Source organism: Muscardinus avellanarius (genome assembly GCF_963383645.1).
Source record: "Muscardinus avellanarius genome assembly, chromosome: 19".
In the NCBI taxonomy this organism is placed as follows: Eukaryota; Metazoa; Chordata; class Mammalia; order Rodentia; family Gliridae; genus Muscardinus; species Muscardinus avellanarius.
The window spans coordinates 13,929,627-13,952,446 of NC_137805.1; the positions used below are offsets into that span (position 1 = coordinate 13,929,627).

At 42.7% G+C, this 22,820-nt stretch overlaps 1 protein-coding gene across 1 annotated transcript in view; it reads left to right on the plus strand.

Annotated features, from left to right (window-relative positions):
- The window catches only part of DNAAF9 (dynein axonemal assembly factor 9), a gene marked incomplete at both ends in the record, with an annotated part of 124,811 nt that overhangs the window by 39,301 nt on the left and 62,690 nt on the right, over positions 1-22,820 (plus strand). The window contains 5 exons of the mRNA XM_080716014.1: positions 5,272-5,370; positions 7,704-7,759; positions 10,315-10,450; positions 21,521-21,602; positions 22,379-22,415. Of these exons, the coding sequence (XP_080572140.1) occupies positions 5,272-5,370; positions 7,704-7,759; positions 10,315-10,450; positions 21,521-21,602; positions 22,379-22,415 (410 nt within the window). The remainder of the gene's footprint in view (positions 1-5,271; positions 5,371-7,703; positions 7,760-10,314; positions 10,451-21,520; positions 21,603-22,378; positions 22,416-22,820) is intronic.

A 22,820-nucleotide genomic window follows, 5' to 3' on the forward strand; every position in this document is an offset into this window, starting at 1 on the left:
GTTTACTGTCATTTTTTGTAATGAGCAGTAATTTTAAAAAGTAATTCATTATTTCATTGTTTTAAAATAAGTAGCTATGAGTCAGGTTTGGTAGTACACACCTGTAATCCCAGCACTTGGGAGGCTGAGACAAGAGGATCGCAGGTTCTAGGACAGCCTTAGCAAGTAGTGTGAGACTCATGAACCTAGAGAGACCCTGTTTCCAAATAAGAAATAAAATAGGGTTGGGGATATAAGTTGGAGGTAGAATGCCTCTGGATTCAATTCCCGTACCAAAACAAAACAAAAACAAGCAATTAGCTGATACATACACACACACACACACACACACACACACACACACACACACAGTTTTGAAATGAAATTTTATTTCATTTTAGGATGAATATATTTTAAAGTAGTTACATATTTTATTATTTTAAAACAGCTAGCTGCTATATGTGTGTGTGTGTGTGTGTGTGTGTGTGTGTGTGTGTGTGTATACATATATACATTTTTTTTAACCTTTGTTGGTACTGGGGATTGAACCCAGGGGCGTTCTATACCTGATCTACACCCCAGCCTGCCTTTCTTTCTTTCTTTCTTTCTTTCTTTCTTTCTTTCTTTCTTTCTTTCTTCTTTCAAGCAGGGTCTCACTAGTGTGATGAGGGTTGTTAGGTTTTTCAGGCTGGCCTTAAATCTGCAATCCTCCTATCTCAGCTTTCCAAGTTCGAGGATTGCAAGCTTGTCCCTCCGTGCCTGGCACGAGGAGCAGTATTTAGAGACCGTGGGGGCGTGTAGGTGTAGTTCATGCTCCAGTGGGGACAATGAGGAAATAAGATAATTAAAGGAAAGACACATTTCAAAAATTGTATTTTTGAATACATAGAATAACATAAAGTTTAAATCTATATGTAAAAGAAAAACATGACTCAGAGAAAACTGACCCAGAATGGTCAATACCGAGATATATTCTGGTAAGGTTATTAGACACTCTGCCTAAATAAGTAAATAAGAAGGCTGAGACTGGAGGTTCGCAGCCAGCCTCAGCTACTTAGTGAGGCCCTCCGCGTTTCAAAAAAATGGATAAAAAATAGGACTGGAGGTATAGCTCAGAGGTAGAATGCCCCTGGGTTCAATCCCCAGTACCACAAAATAGTAATAATGATAATAAATAATTAAATAAATACCCAAAGAACAAAATTCTTTGGCAGCCAGGCACAAATAACGGTGAAAAGGCAGGCTGCAGGCTGGTCTTGGATTTCTCCACAGCGGAAAAAAGTAAAGCAGTACTTACTAAAACAATACTCAATTAAAAAACAATCCCTTTGATCTTGTGATTCAAGTATAAGGGCAACAAACATTTTGGATATGCAAATACAGGACATAGGTTCTTAAAGAGCTTCTGAAGAAACCAGAGGGCATATTTCAGCCAAGCAAGATAGGACTGAAAAGACCACAGCAAAGGGGCTGGCAGTCAGCATAGAGCTGCGTCTCTGAACTAAAACTGAAGCATTTTTGGAAAATTATGATGGGAAAATAAAATGTAGATTTTATTCAAAAAACATAACTGACGAAAGTAGGTAGGAGAAAGAATATGAAAAGGAATGTAAATTGTTTATCATTAATACTAGAAAATAGAGTATCAGAGCCAGGCGTGGTGGCACACACTTGTAATCCCAGCATTCAGGAGGCTGAGACTGGAGGATCACGGTTCGCGGACAGCCTCAGCTACTTAGTGAGGCCCTCTGCAACTTGGTGAGACTGTTTCAAAATAAAGAATAAATAGGGCTGGGGGTGAGGCTTGGAGGTCAAATGCCCCCCTGGGTTCCATCTCCAGACCCCCCCAAAACCCAAAAATAGAGTATCAAACAATGCCATTTGAAACACCCCAAAATAAATAATAAAGACATATATAAAGGAGAAAGAATAAAGAAGAAGGGTAGGAAAAAGAAATTTACTAATATAAAATTAGGGGAAAAAACCCAAAGCTAACATGTTTATCGTACTCACACTCCGCTTCACGCAGCACTTTTTATGCCACATGTGTGGGAGCATTTGTCTGTACACCCAGAAGTTCTTGAGTAGAAACCAGCTGGGGCTCCTCCCATTCAACTCAATTCTGACTGTCCACCCGGAGATAGTGTCAGAGCCCACTAATTTAGGGCTCCGTTTCACAAGACTTTCCCACCCCTACTGCCGATGCAGGTCACAAGCAGTAGGTCATCACCCAGTCATAAATTGGGGGTTCCCCCCAAACCCTCCTGGGGCTAGATTAATTTGCTAGAGTGGCTCATAGAACTCAGGGAAAAACTTTACTTGATTTTCTGGTTTATTCTAATGGAGGTTACAAAGGATACAGATGAGTAGTCAAGGAGATACATCAGGGTAAACATGGGGCACAGAGCTTCTGTGCCTTCTCCATTAACTGTCATGTGTCTGTCTTTCCAGAAATTCATCAAACCCTGTCCTTTGGGGGTTTTATGGAAGTTCATTAAGTAGGCATGGTTGATTGTATCTGTGGCTTTGGTGACCAGCTTAGCCTTCAGCCCTTTCTAGTTCCCAAGGTTATGACTTAGGGCCAAAGGGCCCAATCCTTTAATCATGCCTTGGTCTTTGCCCATCCAAAAACCTCTAGGGTCCCTGGCCATCAGTCATCTCATCAGCATACAAAAGATAGCCATCGCTTTGGATATTACAAGGGCTTTAGGAGCTGTATGTCAGGAAACTGAGAGGAACACCAAATATATATTTCACAGTAGCATAACTAATTTCACTGTTGGACATAGTCAGGGGTTAATAAATAGTAAGGAAATTGAGAGCCAGGCGTGGTGGCGCACGCTTGTAATCTCCGCGCTTGGGAGGCTGAGACAGGAGAGGATTCACGCAGCTTCGAAGCCAGCCTCCCTGTTTCCAAATTAAGTATAAAATAGGTCTGGGAATGTAGCCTGAGGTAGAAGGCCCCTGGGTTCCATCCCTAGTACCACCAAAAAATATATATATATAGTAAGGAAATTGAACATTAAGGCTTTTACATTAGTTACTAGGTAATAGTAGAACTGAGAAGTAGTAACTTTTTGTGTGTATCTGTGGTATTGGGGATTGAACTCAGAAGCATTCTACTTCCAAGCATACCCCCAGCGTGATTATTAATGTTTGTTTGTTTGTTATGTTTGCTTGTTTGAACTCAGGGGCATTCTGCCTCTAAGCTACACCCCCCAACCTGATTTTATTTTTTATTTTGAAATAGGGTCTCACTAAATTGCAGAGGGCTTCATGAGGTTGTTGACACTGGCTGCAAACCTGTGATCCTCCTGTCTTAGCCTCCCAAGTATTGGGATTACAAGTGTGCGCCACCACGCCAGGCTCAGTCGTGTACATTATGATTGTCTAAGAGATCATAGACAAGTGCCAGCAAATTAAAGGGGAGGATCAGGTGTTCTCACAGCCAATCTTGAGCTAGCCTATAGTACAGGCAGCATTTCATTTTATTCATATAATATTCTGTAAAGTAAACAGTAGTCAACCCAGTTACACAAATAAGGTACTTTAAGCTTAGAGAAGTTCTTGTTCTAGGTCACGCAGCCAGTAAGAGACAGCACAGAGGGTTCAGCACATGTCCCTCTGTATTGAGCCAGGCGTGGTGGTGCACACCTTTAATCCCAGCACTTGGAAGATTGAGACAGGGGATTGTAGGTTCCAGGACAGCCTTAGCAACTTGGAGAGGCTCTCAGCAACTTAAAGAAACCCTGTTTCCCAATAAAAAATAAAATAGGGCTGGGGATATAGCTTGAAAGTAGAATGCTTTTGGGTACAATCCCCAGCACCACACACACACACACGCAAAGAAAAAGAAATATACTTGGAGCGCTATCATCTTTGACAGCCAACTTCAGTGGATCTGGGACCAAAGAAGTCAGGCAGACATCAAAGGTCTTTGGTTAAAGTGTCTGTTAAAGGGCCAGGCATGGTGGCACATGCCTGTAATCCTAGTACTTAAGAGGCTGAGACAGGAGGATCACAGGTTTGAGTACAGCCTCAGCAAATAGTGAGACTCTCGTTAACCTAGTGAGACCCTGTTTCAGAATAAAAAATGAAATTGGTCCAGGGGTGTAGTTTGGAGGTTGAATGCCCCTGGGTTCAATCTCTAGTAAAACAGGCACACTCATACATCATGTCAGTTAGAACAGTAGGAAGTACTTCACTTCAGAGTCCAAGAGGATGTGTGGGAGTTGACCCTTGCCAAAGTAGAACCAGGATCAGGGGCATCAGCTGGGCCTGATAGCAGTGGGTCAGGAACCCAGACCCTGAAGGGCGGCTTTATTGGGCCACAGCACAGAGATGGTATGACAGGCCTGTCCAGGCAACTGCAGATGGCCAGTCACGAGTGTGCGCATATTTGTTTATATGAAACACGTGTGACAGTAGCCTAGGAGGCATCTCCCAAAATATTAACAATGACTTTTATTCTGCTTTCTCTAAGAACTAATATTACTTGTATATTTATTTTTTAATTATGTGTGTGTGTGTGTGTGTGTGTGTGTGTGTGTGTTACTAGGGATGAAACTCAGGAGCCTTCCCTCTACCTGTCTTTGAATATTTTATATAAATGAACCATATTCATATAAAATGGTGGTCTTAAGCAAGGCATGGTAACACCTGCCTATAATCCCAGTACTTGGGAGATAGACAGGAGGACCATAGGTTCAAGGACAGTCTCAACAAGTAGTAGTGAGACTCTCATCACCCTAGTGAGACCATGTTTCAAAATTAAAAAAAAAAAAAAAATGGGGCTAGGGGTGTAGCTTAGAGGTAGAATGCCCCGGGGTTCAATCTCCAGTACCATAAAAAATAAATAAATGAATAAATAAAGAAATGGTGGTCTTTTACATCTGCCCTTTTTCACTTGGTGTAATGTTTTTAAGATTCTTCCATGTGGTGGCTTGTATCAAGTGTGCTGCTGTATGTGTGTATGTGGAAGGGGGAGTACTGGGGATTGAACTCAGTGCTGTTCTACTTCTGAGCTGTACCCCCAGCCTGTTTTATTTTTTCTTTGGAAACAGGGTCTTTTCATGTTTCTGAAGCCCTTGCTAAGTTGCCTAAGCTGGCCTCAAAACTGTGATCCTCCCATCTCAGCCTTCCAAGTACCGCAATTACAGGTGTACGACACCCTGCCCAGCATGCTTTAATCAAACATATAAACAGTCTGGTATTTTGAGATCAGTTGCAATTTCATGACTCCCATTTTCTAAAGTACCTCCTTTATATGACATTATCTCTTCTTCTTCCTAGGACTTGGTGGCTTTTGAACATCAGTGGACTAGCTTTTTTGCTAATTTTGACACAGAAATTCCTTTCCTGCTAGAACTTTCAGAATCTCAGGCCGGTGAGGTATGTAAGGGAGGGGTCAAAGAGAAAAGGGGAGCCGGGCGTGGTGGCGCACGCTTGTAATCCCCACGCTTGGGAGGCAGAAACAGGAGGATCGCGCAGGTTCGAAGCTAGCCCCGCGCGCTGGCTTAGGAGACCCTGTTTCCAAATAAAAATGTAAAAATAGGACTGGGAGTGTAGCCCGGAGGTAGAAGGGCTTCCAGGAACCCCAGTACCACCAAAAAAAAAAAAAAAAAAGAGAGAGAGAAAAGGGGGAAAAAATGGTTAATTTTTTTATTCAAAATTTTTTTCAAGTCAGGCTGGGCATGGTGGCGCACGCTTGTAATCCCAGCATTCGGGAGGCTGAGACCTGGAGGATCACGGTTTGTGGACAGCCTCCGCTACTTAGTGAGGTCCTCTGCAACTCAGTGAGACCCGGTTTCAAATAAAAATAAAAAATAGGGCAGGGGGTGTAGCTCAGAGATAGAATGCCCCTGGATTCCATCCCCAGACCCGCAAAAAAACAAAAACAAAAAATTTTTTTCAAGTCAGAAGTGGTGTCGCATGTTTGTAATTCCAGCATTTGGGAGGCTGAGTCAGGAGGATTGCCATTCACGGACAGCCTCAGCTACTTAGTGAGGCCCTTTGAAACTCAGTGAGACCCTGTTTCAAAATAAAGAATAAAAAATAGGGGCTGGGGGTGTAGCTCGAAGGTAGAATGCCCCTGGGTTCCATCCCCAGTACTGGAAAAAAAAAATCAGCCGGGCGTGGTGTTGCACACTTGTAGCCCCAGTACTTAGGAGACTGAGACAGGAAGATCTGGGTTCTCGGACAGCTTTAGCTACTTAGTGAGGCCCTTTACACTTAGTGAGACCATTTTAAAATAAAGAATAAAAAATCGGGCTGGGGATGTAGCTCAGAGGTAGAATGTCCCTGAGTTCAATCCCCAGCAACAGAAAAAAAAAAAAAAATTAAGAATATACTGCCAGTCCTTATTGTTTCCTTAAACTGTGTTATATGCCATAAAGAAATCCCCACCCCTTGTTAATTTCTATATACAAAGTTGGTTTGGGCCTGGGGATATAGCTTGCCTAGTATGTGGGAGGCCCTCGGTTCAGTTCCCAGCACTACAACAGAAAAAGGGGAAAAGGTGGGGTTGTTGGTTTGTTTTTGTTTTTTTGTTTTGGTGCCAGCTTCTCTACTAGGAGGCTATTCACTTTCTAGTGTGGTGGTGCCTCCTGTCAACAGTATTAGTCATTGTGGGCACTGGCCAGTAGTTCTCCATGTGCAAGGAGCATATCGTGAGCAGTCCCACCTCCACGTCTTGAATGCCGGGCTCTTTCCAAGCACACGACAGAGGGACGGTACCAGGCACAGGCAAGACCCATTCCAAGAGGGAACTCGGGTCTGGATCTAGAAGCCGGGCACAGGCAGTCACAGTGCTGGCCAGCAGGAAGGGCGTCCTGAGCTGCCCTCGAGCCTGCCTGGGGCTTGTGCTGCCAGTCCTCGGTTCTCCGGTTCCTGTGGCCCAGCACAAGCCCCTTCCTGAGAATTTGGAGCTAGGGTTGATCATGTCGTGTATTTTACGTCTCCATTTGTTATGAACTCCACAATACAGTGCTATTTACTGTTGTTATATAACTATCTTTTTTAAAGATTTAATGAGTGAGCCAGGCATGGTGGCACACACTTACTTGGGTGTGCTAAGGCAGGAGGATCCAGGCCAGCACAGGCAATTTAGTGAGACTTGTCTCTTTTTTTTCTTCTTTTTTTTCTTTTTCTTTTGGTGGTGGTACTGAGAATGGAACCCAGGGGCATTCTACCTCTGAGCTACAGCCCCAACCTTACTTTATTCTTTTATTTTGAAGTAGGGTCTCACTGTGTTGCAGAAGGCCTCACCAAATTGCTAAGGCTGGCTGTGAACCTGAACCTTCGATCTTCCTATCTCAGCCTCCCAAGTACTGGGATTACAAGAGTGTACCATCAAACCGGTTTAAGACCACGTCTTAAAAGTAAAATTTTAAAAGGGGGAGGTTAGAGATTTAGCTCAGTGGCAGAGCATTTACCAGCCTCCGCTGGCTTAAGAGACCCTGTTTTCAAATAAAAAGTACATAAAATAGGTCTGGGAGTGTAGCCCAGAGGTAGAAGGCCCCTGGGTTCCATCCCCAGTACTGCAAAAAAAAAAAAAAAAAAAAAAAACTACAAGCTGGGTATGGTGGCACAAAAAAATCTACAAACATCTGTGTATGTGTATACACATACACTCTTCCTGATGTGTGTGTACACAGGTGTATATGAAGGGCTATGTGATTATTTTACCCAATTGTGGTTTTAAGACAATGTTGGCTTCTTTTTAGCCGTTCAGAAGTTACTTCAGTCATGGAATGATCTCCAGCCACATAACTGAAAACAGGTAAGGTTCTCAAGGGAGGAAGAGCAAGTGGCGATGGCAGAGACGGGCTGGCAGAAGGGCGGATTCAGGGAATGTTCTGATTGGGAGCTTTTGAGTCAGGAGAGTAGGGCTTTTGTTATCACAGGGTAAGAAACTCATGCATTAAATTAGTTTGGTTTACACTGGTTTTCTTTGTACTTATTTTATTTTTCTGTCATTTTGTAGTAAACTAGCGTTTAAAACATCATAGCGTCTCACTTCTCAACCTTTTTTGCTAAGATCAAGTGTAGTAAAACATTATAGCCTGAAAAACTACACACGGGAATTTTAACTCCATCCCTGGCTCAGGAAAGCAAGACGCAGTGGTGATGGGCCTTGGCCAGGAGCGCGGTGGGCGGCGGGGGTAAGAGGGATCAGCTCGGGGTGCAGCCCCACGAGGATGGGGCAGCAAGTGTCCAGCGTGTTCCGCCTGTGTTCTTCTCATGATTAGCGGAAGGGCTCCCTCTGAAGGAGAAAGGAGACGCCCTCCTGTTCTCTCCCCAGTTCTAGTCCAGTTTAGTCATGAGGCCCACTGCTCACATGGGACTCTCACTTAGCTTGAATTAATATTCAGAATAAAAATCATTTTTTGTGGTACTGAGGATTGAACCCAGAGGCATTCTACCTCCAAGCTATACCCCAGTCCAATTTTTTATCCTTTATTTTGAAACAGGGTCTCACTATGTTGCAGAGGTCCTAAGTAGCTGAGGCTGGCCACGAACCCAGATCCTCTCAGCCTCCCAAGTACTGGGATTACAAGCATGCACCACCATGCCAGGCTTCAATCACTTTTTTTAAAGAGCCCCTGTTTGCTTGTAGTATAAGGTGGTATTTTCTAGAGTAATGCAATGCTATGCAAAGAATTTTCTACATGACACACACTCAAGGCAAGTGTAGGCTATAAAGGAAATTATCTCTTTGTGGGGGGGTACTTGGGGTAGAACTCAGGGGCCTTCTACCTCTGGGCTACACCCCCAGGCCTGTTTTATTTTTTGTTTGGAAACAGGGTCCCAGTAAGTTGCTGAAGAGCCTCACTAAGTAGCTGAGGCTGGCTTCAAACCTGTAGTCCTCCTGTCTCAGCCTCCTAAGTACTGGGAATATAAGTATGAGCCACTGTGCACAGCTGGAAATTATCTTTTTTTCTTCTCTTATTTTTGTGGTACTAGGGATGGAACCCAGGGGCATTCTACCTCCAAGCTAGACCTCCATTCCTATTTTTTATTCTTTATTTGGAAACAGGGTCTCACTGAATTGCAAAGGGCCTCACTAAGTAGCTGAGGCTGCAAACCACAATCCTTCTGTCTCAGCCTCCCAAATTCTGTGATAACAAGCGTCCACCACCATGTCCAGCTTTGGAAATCATCTTTTTAAATAATCTCTCCCATCAACAAATATTTACTGTGACATACCAAGGAAGAAGAGATACATGGTTAAAACAGATAACAAACATAGTCTCTGCCCTAAACAAAACATTAAACAACCTCAGATGGAAATATATCATTACAAACTATGACTAGAACCCCAAAAGAGAAGAGAACATGTTGTGAAAACCACGACTGGAGAGCCTGGCATTCTGTGAGGGAGATGTGACGAGTGAGAGGTGATCGGGAGAAAAGTGGAGGCCTGAGCACGAACACAAGGGGTGGAAGACAGCGCGCACGCCCAGGAAGGTGGGAGGTGGCGGCCCACGTCGCTGAAGTCGGGCGAGCACACAGGCCCCTGGTGGCCAGGTGCAGGGTTCTGGCCCTTCTCCTGAAAACAGAAAGGCAGTAAATGTTTTGCTGTTTAAAAGATTATCATCGCTTTTAGGGAAGAGATTATAGAAGGGCAAGAGTAGATACGGGATAACAAAATGTCGCAGTTGATCAGGAAAGAAAAGGATGGCTGCGTGGACTAGCGCTGAGGCCATGTGGACATAAGTGGGAATCATTGGGGAGGTTGATTGGATTCAGGGGACGTTAATGCAGAACTCCGTTTGATTGTGAAAGTTACTTGGCAAACTTTGCAAGAACTCTCTGGATGAAACGACTGAAGAGGGTTGATTAGAGTGGGCTTAGGGGTGAGCAGAAAATGGGAGCAGGGTAGATCCAGCCAGGAGGGGGAGGAAGAGGTCGGGCAGCAGGGAAGGGGCCATTGACAGCCATCCTCCTCTTGCCTTCTGGAACCTTTCAGTTTTTAGCCGCTCTGTTAACTCTGACCTGCCTGTCTCAACCGCCTCACACTTCAAAGCCCATGTTTCTGTTATGATGCTGTCTGCAGAGCTGGGGTTTCCTCCACCACTGTGTCATGAGCAGCAAAGGCAGGCAGGCTGAAAATACAAAGCCCGCAGGAAGATCATTACGACCCTCAATTGTGAGCCCCGTGGCTCTCTAGGAAGAGTCAGAGACATCTGGCGTCCTGTCCCAACCAGCCAGGGACAGTATTCTGCTCACGATGCAGGGTGTCGAGTAGAGAAACCCGAGAACTCCCTCAGGTCATGGAGGTCGCCCTGGCCAGGAACTTCTTTCCTAATCACATGTTTTTCTTTGCTGCTGTAGCCCTAATCGGCAGCCGTTTGTCCTCTTTGGTAATCACGCCACGCAAGAAAACCTGAATGCTGGCAACTTTAACTTCCCTTCCGAAGGGCACCTGGTACGCAACACCGGGCCTGGCGGGAGCTTCGCCAAGCACATGGTGAGTGGCTGGGCCCCTGGTACCGACCCGACAAGGAGCCTTTTCCAGTTAGTGCATTGGTTTCATTCTGTAGTTGAGGTTGTTTTGCAATAAAAAGAAGTGATTGGAAACTGACTGTATATGTTTTAAGTACTGAGTATGATTTGAAAAGATTTAATTTGGAATATTTGAAGGAAAAATATTAAAAACGTATTTTTACAAAGCCAGGTGTGGTGGTGCACGCTTGTAATACCAGCATGTAGGAGGTTGAGACAGGAGGATCACATTTCTAGGACAGCCTCAGCTACTTAGTGAGGACCTTTGCAACTCAGTGACTCTCTGTTTCAAAATAAAGAATAGAAAATTGGGCTGGGGATGTAACTCGGAGGTAGAATGCCCCTGGGTTCCATCCCCGGTACCACCAAAAATTAAAAATAAATAAATAAATAAATATATAAATTTTTAAAAAGCAAAACAAAAACCATACTTTTACAAACGTGTGTGTGTGTGTGTGTGTGTGTGTGTCACTGGGGATTGAACCTAGAACCATTCTGCCTACCTCTGAGCTAAACCCTTAGCCCAGTTTTATTTCTTATTTGGAAACAGGGTCTCACTAAGATGCAGAGGGCATTACTAAGTTGTTGGGGCTGGCTTTGAACCTGAAATCTTCCTGTCTCAGCCTCCCAAGTAGTAGGATTACAAGCATGTGCCACCATGCCTGGCTTAAAAACCATTCTTTAAGTTGCCAGTAATATGGTCAATAGGATAAAATTTTCAAATTAATTTAAAAATTGTCATTTCAAGTCTATATTTATTATGTTCTGGCTGTTATATTTAAGGACATAAACCTTGATGGTCAGTGCTCTTTTGAGAATACCACGGAGATGAGTTTGGCACTTGATAGTATAGTGTTTGTTGCGTTTTGTTTAAAGGAAATATTAGGACTGAAGATGGGACCGTAAGTATTGTAAACGTCTAGTGGACCTATGTCCCTGAGCTCTGATCCTCAGAAGTGCTTCTTAGCTACATTTTGTCTCTCCCCTAGGTGAGCTAGGAAGTCTGCAGTGTGATAGAGTCAGGGAAATGCCCTTCTCCCAAGTGAAGTAGAGTTTGGGTGCAATCTTTTATTGTGGAGGGTAGGCTTTTACTACTGCGGCCTTCTTATCATCTCATATTTCTAAATGGCTGTTCTCCTTCCCCTGCTAGAGTCATCTCACATGTGTAACTTGGGTTCACAGTATTATAGAGAAGTGCCATGAATTATGGTGCGGCTTCCGTAAATTGATCAAAGAGAAAAAATGAATGTGACTAACTTTTTTATATATTATACTAATTTTTTTGTGTGTGTGTGGTACTGGGGTTCCTGGAAGCCCTTCTACCTCCGGGCTACACTCCCAGACCTATTTTATACTTTTTTATTTTTTGAAACAGGGTCTCTTAAGCCAGCACGACTGGCTTCGAACCTGCGCGATCCTCCTGTGTCTGCCTCCCAAGCGCGGGGATGACAAGTGTGCGCCACCATGCCCGGCTTTTATACTAATTTTTATTCCTCTAGTTTTTGTGATAGCATTTTTTCATTTTATATTTGTTATCCTAGGAACCCTCATGAGATATTAGCCATCCGTTTTCATCTATGTATAAGTGAAAAACTTAACAGGGAAGAAGAAAAATAGTTGTTTTTATTGTTTTGTTTTGTTTTGACAGTACTGAGGATTGAACTCAGAGGCATTCTACCTCTGAGCTACATCCCCAGCCCTATTTTTTTTTTTTATTCTTTATTCTGAATCAGGATTTCACTAAGTTGTGGAGGGCCTCACTAAGTATCTGAGGCTAGCCACCAACCTGCGATCCTTCCTGTATCAGCCTCCTGCGTACTGGATTACAGGTGTGTGTCACCACACCCATCAAGAAAATACTTAAATTTCAAAGATGAGCTTTTTTGTTTTACTTGTTCTGTCACTTGGAAAATTGGGTTGTTAGCAAACGAACTTTTTTTTTTTCCCGTACTGGGGATGGAACCCAGGGGCATTCAACCTCCGAGCTACATCCCCTGCCCTAGTTTTTATTCTTTTTTGGTGGTACTGGGGTTCCTGGAAGCCCTTCTACCTCCGGGCTACACTCCCAGACCTATTTTTACATTTTTATTTGGAAACAGGGTCTCCTAAGCCAGCGCGCGCGGCTGGCTTCGAACCTGCGCGATCCTCCTGTCTCCGCCTCCCAAGTGCGGGGATTACAAGTGTGTGCCACCACGCCTGGCTTTTATTCTTTATTTTGAAACAGGTCTCACTACATTGCAGAGGTCCTCCCTAAGTACCTGAGGCTGTCCTTGAACCTGTGACCCTCCTGTCTCAGGGGCATTGTACCTCTGAACTAAACCCCCAGCCCTATTTTTTATTCTTTATTTTGAAACAGGTCTCACTATGTTGTAGAGGGCCTCATTAAGTAGCTGAGGCTGGCCGTGAACCTGCCATCCTCCTTTCTCAGCCTCTCAAGTACTGGGATTACAAGCCTGAGCCACCACGCCTGGCTAAAAATTTTTAACCCTAGAGGAACTTATTTTCTCTTCTGCAAGGGCCATATACAGAGATGAAATGCAGATGAAGGTAGGGACCTCCGTTTCCTGGGTTTGTAGCTGCCCCACACCTCTACCTATCATGTGGGCAAAGGTCTCTACTATGAAAGCTTGGGCTGAATATTAATGGCAGTCAAAACCCAAACACATTGCCTATTTTCCCTTCTGAGTTGTGAATTTATTAGCATCCCGAGCTGACTGTAAGTTGCTGATGACAACCTCAAAATATAGCCAAGGTCTGAGAACAAAACAAAACTCTACTTTCATCCTGCACAAAAGGCAACTCAAGATGGATCAAAAGCCTAGAAATGAGACTACAAATATTGCAGTTATTAGAAGAAAACACAGGACTAACTCTCCGACATATAGCCACTGGTAGACTTCCTCAGATCCCTCAAGTTCAAGAAATAAAACCAAAACTGAACAAATTAAAAAGCTTCAAGCTGGGCTTGGTGGTGCATGTCTGTAATCTCAGTACTAGGGAGGCTGAGACAGGAGGATCACAGGTTCGAGGACAGCCTCAGCAAGTAGTGAGACTTATCAACCTAGTGAAGCCCTGTTTCAAAACAACAAAAAGGTCTGGGGCTGTAGCTTGGAGGTAGAATGCCCCTGGATTCAATCCCCAGTACTGAAAAGAATAAAAGCTACTGCACAGCAAAGGAAACAGGAGTCTGAAAAGAGAGCCTACACTACAGACTGGGAGGACATCTTGGCCAGCTATGCCTCTGATAGAGGACTAATGTCTAGAATATATAAAGAACTCAAAAAACTTGCTGGGCGTGGTGGTGCATGCTTGTAATCCCAGTACTGGGGAGGCTGAGACAGGAGGATCGCAATTATTAGAAGCCAGGTTCGAAGCCAGCCTTAGCTACTGAGGCTCTGAGCAATTTGGTGAGACCCTGTTTCCAAATAAAATATAAAATAGGTCTGGGAGTATATCCCGGGGGTAGAATGCCCCTAGGTTCCACCCCCAGTACCACCAAAAAAGAACTCAAAAAACTTAACACTAAGCCAGGTGTCTTGACGCACACCTGCCATTCCAGTACTTGGGAGGCTGAGACTGGAGGAATGTAGGTTTAAGGCTAGCCTCAGCAACTCAGTGAGGCTCTTGGAAACTTAGCAAGACCCTGTTTCCAAAAATAAAATAAAAAAGGGCTGGGGTGTAGCTTTGAGGTAGAATGCCCCTGGGTTCAATTCCCAGTAAAACTTAAAATTAACCCCATCATAAATGGGCAGTTGAGCCGGGCGTGGTGGCGCACGCTTGTAATCCCCGTGCTTAGGAGGCGGAGACGGGAGGATTATGCTGGTTTGAAGCCAGCCGCACTGGCTTAAGAGACCCTGTTTCCAAATAAAAATATAAAATAGGTCTGGGAGTGTAGCCCAGAAGTAGAAGGGTTTCCAGGAACCCCAGTACCACCAAAAATAAAATAAATAGAGTGGTGTTGAACTTCCGGGAAGATGGCGACCAAGAAAAGCGGGGCTTAAGAGCCCCGCTAACAACCAATCTCCATTACCACAAAATCAGCGCCTTTCATAGCCAGAAAACACCATCACCAGAGAAACAAAAAAATCACCAGGCTCCAGAGAGAAAGCGGACTGAGAACAGAGCTCAGAGCCACAGAGGAGATAACCGGCCTCACGCCCGAGGATGCGGCAGCAGCGCCATACTGCCGGCGGCAGCAGCAAATTCACCGGACGGCTACAGCAAGCCGAGGTGAGCCGCTGCGGAACAGCCAGGCGGGATTTCTCGCCGCAGGTAAAATCTAAAGCTCCCAGTGGCTGAGCTCAGCACACGCCGCAGGGATTCAGAGTGGAAATCAAAACCAAGAAGAAATATGCCAGCCTCACGGCCGAGGGTGTAGCAGCAGCGCCATATTGCCACCGGCGGCAGCAGCAGAGAATTCACCGAATCCAGTACAGCTACATCTGCGTACTCAAGAACAGTGAGTCAAATTGCGGGCCACAGAGGAGAAATCCCAGTACTGTACTCCCTGGGACTTGACCCAGTGGGGGAGGGGCGGTGGCAGAGATATCACACCATAGGAGAACGTGCAACCTGGCACCCCCCACAGTCTAAAGCAGCCTCTATCGACTCTCTGGGTCGGAGACTCTGTGATACAACCCAGTAAAGGAGTAGTGGGGTCTGAGATACTACTGACTCGAGATCCAGAACACCTTAAGTGAAGTCATAGTGACCCAAGGGAAGAACCCAGAAAAGGCACAAACTTCCGAAATCATGGGAAAGAGGAATAATACTGGAGCAATGAATGCCCACAACCCCACAACATCAGAACCCGATAAAATAGAAAATCAGAGATTTCTAGAAGATCAAATCAGGAAAATAACTGTAGAAATAATAGATGTGCTTCGAAAAGAACTTAGAGCCAAAAAGAGATAAAGGATGCAATTAATGAAGTAAAGGCCTCAATTCAAAGCACAAACAACCGATTAGACCACATGGAGAACAGAATCTCGCTCTTAGAAGATGATCATTCCAAAAATGAACGCATAGTTTCTAATCTAGAAAAAAATATCCGACAGCAGGAATCTGATATTGAAGAAATATGGGCCCATTTTAAGAGAGCTAACCTAAGAATAATTGGAATAGAGGAGGGAAAAGAAAGTGAAACCAAAGGGATCAACAATCTCTTCAAGGAAGTAATAGCAGAAAATTTTCCAAACATAGAGCAAGAGGTTGATACACAGGTCCAGGAAACTTATAGAACTCCCTTTAGACAGGATCGGAGAAGAGGATCCCCATGCCACATAATTGTCAAAATGACCACTGTGGAAGCCAAGCAGAGAATCTTTTTTTTTTTTTTTTTTTTTTTAATGTTTTTTTTTTTAATTTTATTTTATTGGTGCACTGTATTCATACATCATAGTGGGATACAAACTTTTGTAGACATATATGCACACATCGCCCAGTCAGCCCCCACCCGATCCCCACCCCATTCTCTCCCCATCCCTCCTTCCCATGCTTGGCTTAGTGGTTGACATCTAGTATTATAGCAATTTATCCAAAATTAAAAATGATAATCTCACATAACAGTTTCATTTGTCTGATACCAAGCGTTTGATGATTTAAAGATAGCATTTCAATATTTCTTTTTGCTTTCTTTCTTACTAGAGCATATTTTTTTCTGTTTTTTTAGGTGAAACTATCATATATTTATATATTTATTTTTCAGAAAAAAATCTATCCTAATATGGAATATGAATTCTAGATACCCAAAACGATCTTGAAAAAGAACAAAGCTAGCAGATATATATTTTCTGATTTCAAACCATATAAAGCTACAATAATTGAAACAGTGTAGTACTGTTCTAAAGGCAGATATATAGACCATTGGAGTTAAATACAAGCCTAGAGCTAAATTCTTCCCTATATTGTCAAGTTATTTTTGACAAGGTTTCCACGAACATTTGGTGGTGGAAATAATAATCTTTTAACTAAATATTGTTGAAAAATAATAATTACATGGAAAAGAATAAAATTGGACCTTTACCTAATCCCATATACAAGTATTAACTCAAAATAGATAAAAGACCTAAATATAAATCTTAAGACTATAAACTTTTAGAAGAAAATCTGGGTCATAAAACCTCACAACATTGAAATTGGCAGTGATTTCTTGGATATGATTTCAATGGCACAGGCAACAGAAGAATATACAAACTCCCTAAAAAATAAAAGAAAATATTGTATATCCAAAGACAATGTAAACAGAGTTAAAAGTTACTAATAGAATTGGATAAAATATTTCCAAATGCTATATCTGAAGGTATATTAATATTCCAACTAGAAATCCTAAAAAATAACAACAATAAAGGCAAACAATACAACTTAGAGATAGGTAAAAGACTAACATAAATAATGAATCTCCACAGATAACCAATCTTAGTTGTCTGTTGGATGGAAACTCTTGTTTCTCTGGTTCTGGTGAGTGTTACCTATTTCTTCTTTGTAGTTAATCTCTTTGAGTATTTTCTCTAGCGCTGGTTTTGAAGACATAAATTCCTTCAGTATCTGTTTGTCATGGAAGCTTCTTATTTCTCCATCTAATTTGATAGAAAGTTTTGCTGGATAGGAAATTTTTGGCTGGAAGTTGTTTTCTTTCAGAGTTTGGAATATGTTACTCCAAGCCCTTCTGGCTCTCATGACTTGGTTTGGGAAGTCTGGAGTGATTCTAATTGGTTTGCCTCTGAATGTCAGTTGGCCCTTTGTTTTTGTTGCCTTTAAGATTCTCTGCTTGGCTTCCACATTGGTCATTTTGACAATTATATGGCGTGGGGATCCTCTTCTCTGATCCTGTCTAAAGGGAGTTCTATAAGTTTCCTGGATCTGTGTATCAACCTCTTGCTCTATATTTGGAAAATTTTCTGCTATTACTTCCTTGAAGAGATTGTTGATCCCTTTGGTATCACTTTCTTTTCCCTCCTCTATTCCAATTATTCTTAGGTTAGCTCTCTTAAGATGGGCCCATATTTCTTCAATGTCAGATTCCTGCTGTTGGATATTTTTTTCTAGATTAGAAACTATGCATTCATTTTTGGATTGCTCATCTTCTAAGAGCGAGATTCTGTTCCCCATGTGGTCTAATCGGTTGTTTGTGCTTTGAATTGAGGCCTTTACTTCATTAATTGCATCCTTTATCTCTTTTTGGCTCTCTCTGAGTTCTTTTCGAAGCACCTCTATTATTTCTACAGTTATTTTCCTGATTTGATCTTCTAGAAATCTCTGATTTTCTGTTTTATCAGGTTCTGATGTTGTGGGGTTGTGCACATTCATTGCTCCAGTATTATTCCTCTTTCCCATGATTTCGGAGGTTTGTGCCTTCTCTGGGTTCTTCCCTTGGGTCACTATGGCTTCACTTAAGGTGCTCTGGATCTCGAGTCTGTATTATCTCAGACCCCACTACTCCTTTACTGGGTTGTATCACAGAGTCTCCGACCCGGGGAGTCAATAGAGGCTGCTTTAAACTATGGGGGGTGCCAGGTTGCACGTTCTCCTATGGTGTGTTATCTCTGCCACCACCACTCCCTCACTGGGTCAAGTCCCAGGAGGCCCAATACTGCGATTTCTCCTCTGTGGCCCGCAATTTGACTCACTGTTCTTGAGTACGCAGATGTAGCTGTACTGGACTCGGTGAATTCACTGCTGCTGCCGCCGCCGGTGGCAATATGGCGCCTCTGCCACGCCCTCGGCCATGAGGCTGGCGTATTTTCTCTTCTCTGGTTTTGATTTCCACTCTGAATCCCTGCAGCGTGTGCTGAGCTCAGCCACTGGGAGCTTTAAATGCTGTCTGCGCCGAAAGATCCCGCCTGGCTGTTCCGCAGCAGCTCTCCTGGCTTGCTGTAGCCGTCCGCTGAGTTCGCCGGTGCCGCCGGCAGTATGGCGCTGCTGCCGCGTCCTCGGGCGCGTGTGTCTCCTCTGTGGCCCTGAGCTCTGTTCTCAGTCCGCTTTCTCTCTCGAGCCTGGTGGTTTTTTTTGTTTTTCTGGCGATGGTGTTTTCTGGCTATGAAAGGCGCTCTTTTTGTGGTAATGGAGATTGGTTGTTAGCGGGACTCTTAAGCCCCGCTTTTCTCGGTCGCCATCTTCCCGGAAGTCCCTAACAATCCAAGCAGAGAATCTTAAAGGCAACAAAAACAAAGGGCCAAGTGACATTCAGAGGCAAACTAATTAGAATCACTCCAGACTTCCCAAACCAAGTCATGAGAGCCAGAAGGGCTTGGAGTAACATATTCCAAACTCTGAAAGAAAACAACTTCCAGCCAAAAATTTCCTACCCAGCAAAACTTTCTATCAAATTAGATGGAGAAATAAGAAGCTTCCATGACAAACAGAAACTGAAGGAATTTTTGTCTTCAAAACCAGCACTAGAGAAAATACTCAAAGAGATTAACTACAAAGAAGAAATAGGTAACACACACCAGAACCAGAGAAACAAGAGTTTCCATCCAACAGTCAACTAAGATTGGTTATCTGTGGAGATTCATTACTTATGTTAGTCTTTTACCTATCTCTAAATGGTATTGTTTTCCTTTATTGTTGTTAATTTTTAGGATTTCTAGTTGGAATATTAATATACCTTCAGATATAACATTTGGAAATATTTTATCCCATTCTATTAGTAACTGTTAACGCTGTTTACATTGTCTTTGGATATACAATATTTTTTTTTATTTTTTAGGGAGTTTGTATACTCTTCTGTTGCCTGTGCCATTGAAATCATATCCAAGAAATCACTGCCAATTTCAGTGTTGTGAGGTTTTATGACCCAGATTTTCTCCTAAAAGTTTATAGTCTTAAGATTTATATTTAGGTCTTTTATCTATTTTGAGTTAATATTTGTATATGGGATTAGGTAAGGGTCCAACTTTATTCTTTTCCATGTAATTATTATGTTTCAACAATATTTAGTTAAAATATTATTATTTCTACCACCAAATGTTCGTAGAAACCTTGTCAAAAATAACTTGATAATATAGGGAAGAATTTAGCTCTAGGCTTTTATTTAACTCCAATGGTTTATATATCTGCCTTCAGAATAGTACTACACTGGTTTCAATTATTGTAGCTTTATATGGTTTGAAATCAGAAAATATATATCTTCTAGCTTTGTTCTATTTCAAGATCGTTTTGGGTATCTAGAGTCCATATTCCATATTAGGATAGAGTTTTTTTCTGAAAAATAAATATATAAATATATGATAGTTTCACCTAAAAAAAAAATAGAAAAAAAATATTCTCTGGTAAGAAAGAAAGTAAAAAGAAATATTGAAATGTTACCTTTAAGTCATCAAAAGCTTGGTATCAGACAAATGAAACTGTTATGTGAGATTATCATTTTTAATTTTGGATAAATTGCTATAACACTAGATGTCAACCACTAAGCCAAGCATGGGAGGGAGGGATGGGGAGAGAATGGGGTGGGGATCGGGTGGGGGCTGACTGGGCGATGTGTGCATGTATGTCTACAAAAGTTTGTATCCCACTATGATGTATGAATACAGTGCACCAATAAAAAAAAATTTTTTTTAAATAAATAATTAAAAAATAGGTCTGGAAGTATAGCCTGGAGGTAGAAGGGTTTCCAGGAACCCCAATACCACCAAAAAAAAAAAAGGGCAGTTGAATAAAATTTTCTCAAAGGAAGAAATAAAAATGGTCAACAAATATATGAGAAAATATTCGACCTCATTAGCAATTAGGGAAATGCAAATTAAAACAACATTGAGATTCCATCTAAGTCTAGTTAGAATAGTAATCATCAACAAAAAAATAAAAATAAAAAGGGTTGAGGGCATAGTTCAGAAGTAGAATACCCCAGGGTTCAATCATAGTACTTCCCATAAACAAAAAGAACAAGCACAAACAATAATAAATGCTTGTGAGAATGTTGGAAAATGGGAACTTTTACACACTGTTGGTGGGATTGTCAATTAGGACGGTTGCTATGGAGATCAGTATGGAGGCTCCTCAAAAGACTAGGAGTGGAGCTGTCATATGACTCAGCTCTACCACTGCTGGGTATCTTTCCAGAAGAATTGGAGAGCATTGTAGTGTTACCTGCAAACCCACATTTGTAGCAGCACAGTTCACAGTAGCTAATTACTGAACATACCCAGTGTCCCTTGACAGATGAATGGATCAAGAAAATGTGGCATCTACCCACAATGGAATTTTACTCAGCCATAAGGAAGGACAGAGTTATGTCATTTGAAGGAAAATAAACAGAACTTGAGAACATTAGGCTAAGTGAGATTGGCCAGTCTCAAAAAAGTCAAGGGTCATGTTTTCTCTCATACATGGGAGCTGTAGAGAGAAAATAAGAAAAGAAGGGATTTCCAATAAAAAAGAGAGATCAGTAGAAGAGTGGAAGGGGATGGTGTGGGAGAGGAGGCCGAGAAGGACAGAGATCACATGATACATGGAGGCTTCCTACCAACCTCAGGACAGGTACAGGGAGGTAGGGGAAGGGAGCAAGGTGGGGCCCAGGAATCCCACCACGTGATTTGGGCCTCTCTAAACGTAGCACTTTGAACCTCTCTGTCACTTATAATTGCAGTGCATCAGTACAGTTATTTTATAAAACATGCACAAGAGATGCCTTTGCAAAGAAAAAGAAACACGGTTGAAGGTTTGTTTCTCCTGTCTTTAAAAAGTATTAAATCGGTTTTGGTAAAATAAATTTTATTTCACCGGGCGTGGTGGCGCATGCTTGCAATCCCCGTGCTTGGGAGGTGGAGACAGGAGGATCGCGCAGGTTCGAAGCCAGCCCCCTGGCTTAAGAGACCCTGTTTCCAAATAAAAAAGTATAAAATAGGTCTGGGAGTGTAGCCCAGAGGTAGAAGGGCTTCCAGGAACCCCAGTACCAAAATAAATAAATAAAATATAAATAAATAAATTTTATTTCCATTAACTATACTTTTTGATTCTCTAGCAGTTCATACTTAAAAATGAACTTCTTTTAAAGTATGTTCCCTTTTCGTTTTCGTTTTTTCCTGATATTCAGGTAGCACAGTGTGTCTCTCCAAAGGGCCCTCTTGCATGTTCAAGAACATTCTTTTTTGGAGCTACTCATCTTCCTTACTTGGGTACGTCCTTGCGAGTCGTCGTCTCATCAGTTTACCTAGTGAGTGTGCCCCGATGAGTGAGAGGTTGACACACTCTTCTGTTTTGTTAAGAATCTCAGGCTAGTTTGCCTTCGACTCCCTCCCCAAGTGCAGCTGGAGGGTCAGTGTATCTTAACACAACACTCAGAAGAATGATTTCAGGAGAAAAGCCCTTGATTCAGCCAAGGTGTCAGGTATTGTTCAGTAAGCCAGGCAAGTCTGGAGAGAAGTCTGGCTTAGATCAGATAATCGAGGCAGTAAGGATGAACTGGGGCTGTTTACTAATGCCTCAGAGTTAAACATTAACTGAAAGTAAAAGTATAAAATAGGTCTGGGAATATAGTCTGGAGGTAGAAAGCCCTTGGGTTCCACCCCCAGTACCACAAAAAAATAAAATAAAAATAACTGGGGATACAGCTCAACTGTAGAGCTATATCTACAATATAGCTATATCTGTGTTTATATATCTATACATAGTACTGGGCTCAATCCTTCGTACGTAGATAGATGGACAGGTGATAGCTTAGGGCTTCCTTGTGAAGTGTGCTCTTTCTATGCATGTATTTACTGGAGATTGAACCCAGGAGCATTCTACCTTCAAGTTACACCCCCCAGGTCTCACTAAGTCCTGACAGTTTCAGTAAGTTGTTGAGGCTGGCGTCAAATCTGTGCTCGTCCTGTCTCAGCCTCCCACATGCTAGGATTGCAAGTGCGCGCAGCCTGGCTTTCTTGTATTCGTAACACGTGCTCTTTCACAGGTGGGGACAACAAGCTGCCCAAGAAGACGGAACAGATGTAAGTGTTCATGATTTTCTCGTTTTTTCTTTCTCAGTTTAATTGCTCGGTTGGTTGTGCTCTCTACTCTCTATTAAGACCAGTGGTTGGGGTGTCTAGTTAGGAGGTGAGCATCGCTGTATAGTCAGCCAGGAGGTCCACGGGGCCTGTCTCTTAGCTGCAACCAGGCCAGGGCCCTGCCAGCTTTGCCACCCGCTCCTGTCTCCTGTCTGTGCATCCATGCGCTTATATAACTATGTTTTCTACGTAGTGCTTTACTCAAAGCAAAATATTCTGAAATATACTGGCAGGATCATGTGAAACGCCATGTGGGCTGAGCAGTGTGTCCCCTGGACCTACAGTCAGGCTGGTGGAACAGAGCCACAGCTGAGTCTTGCTGTGCCTCCCAGCGAAGTCCCAGCGAGT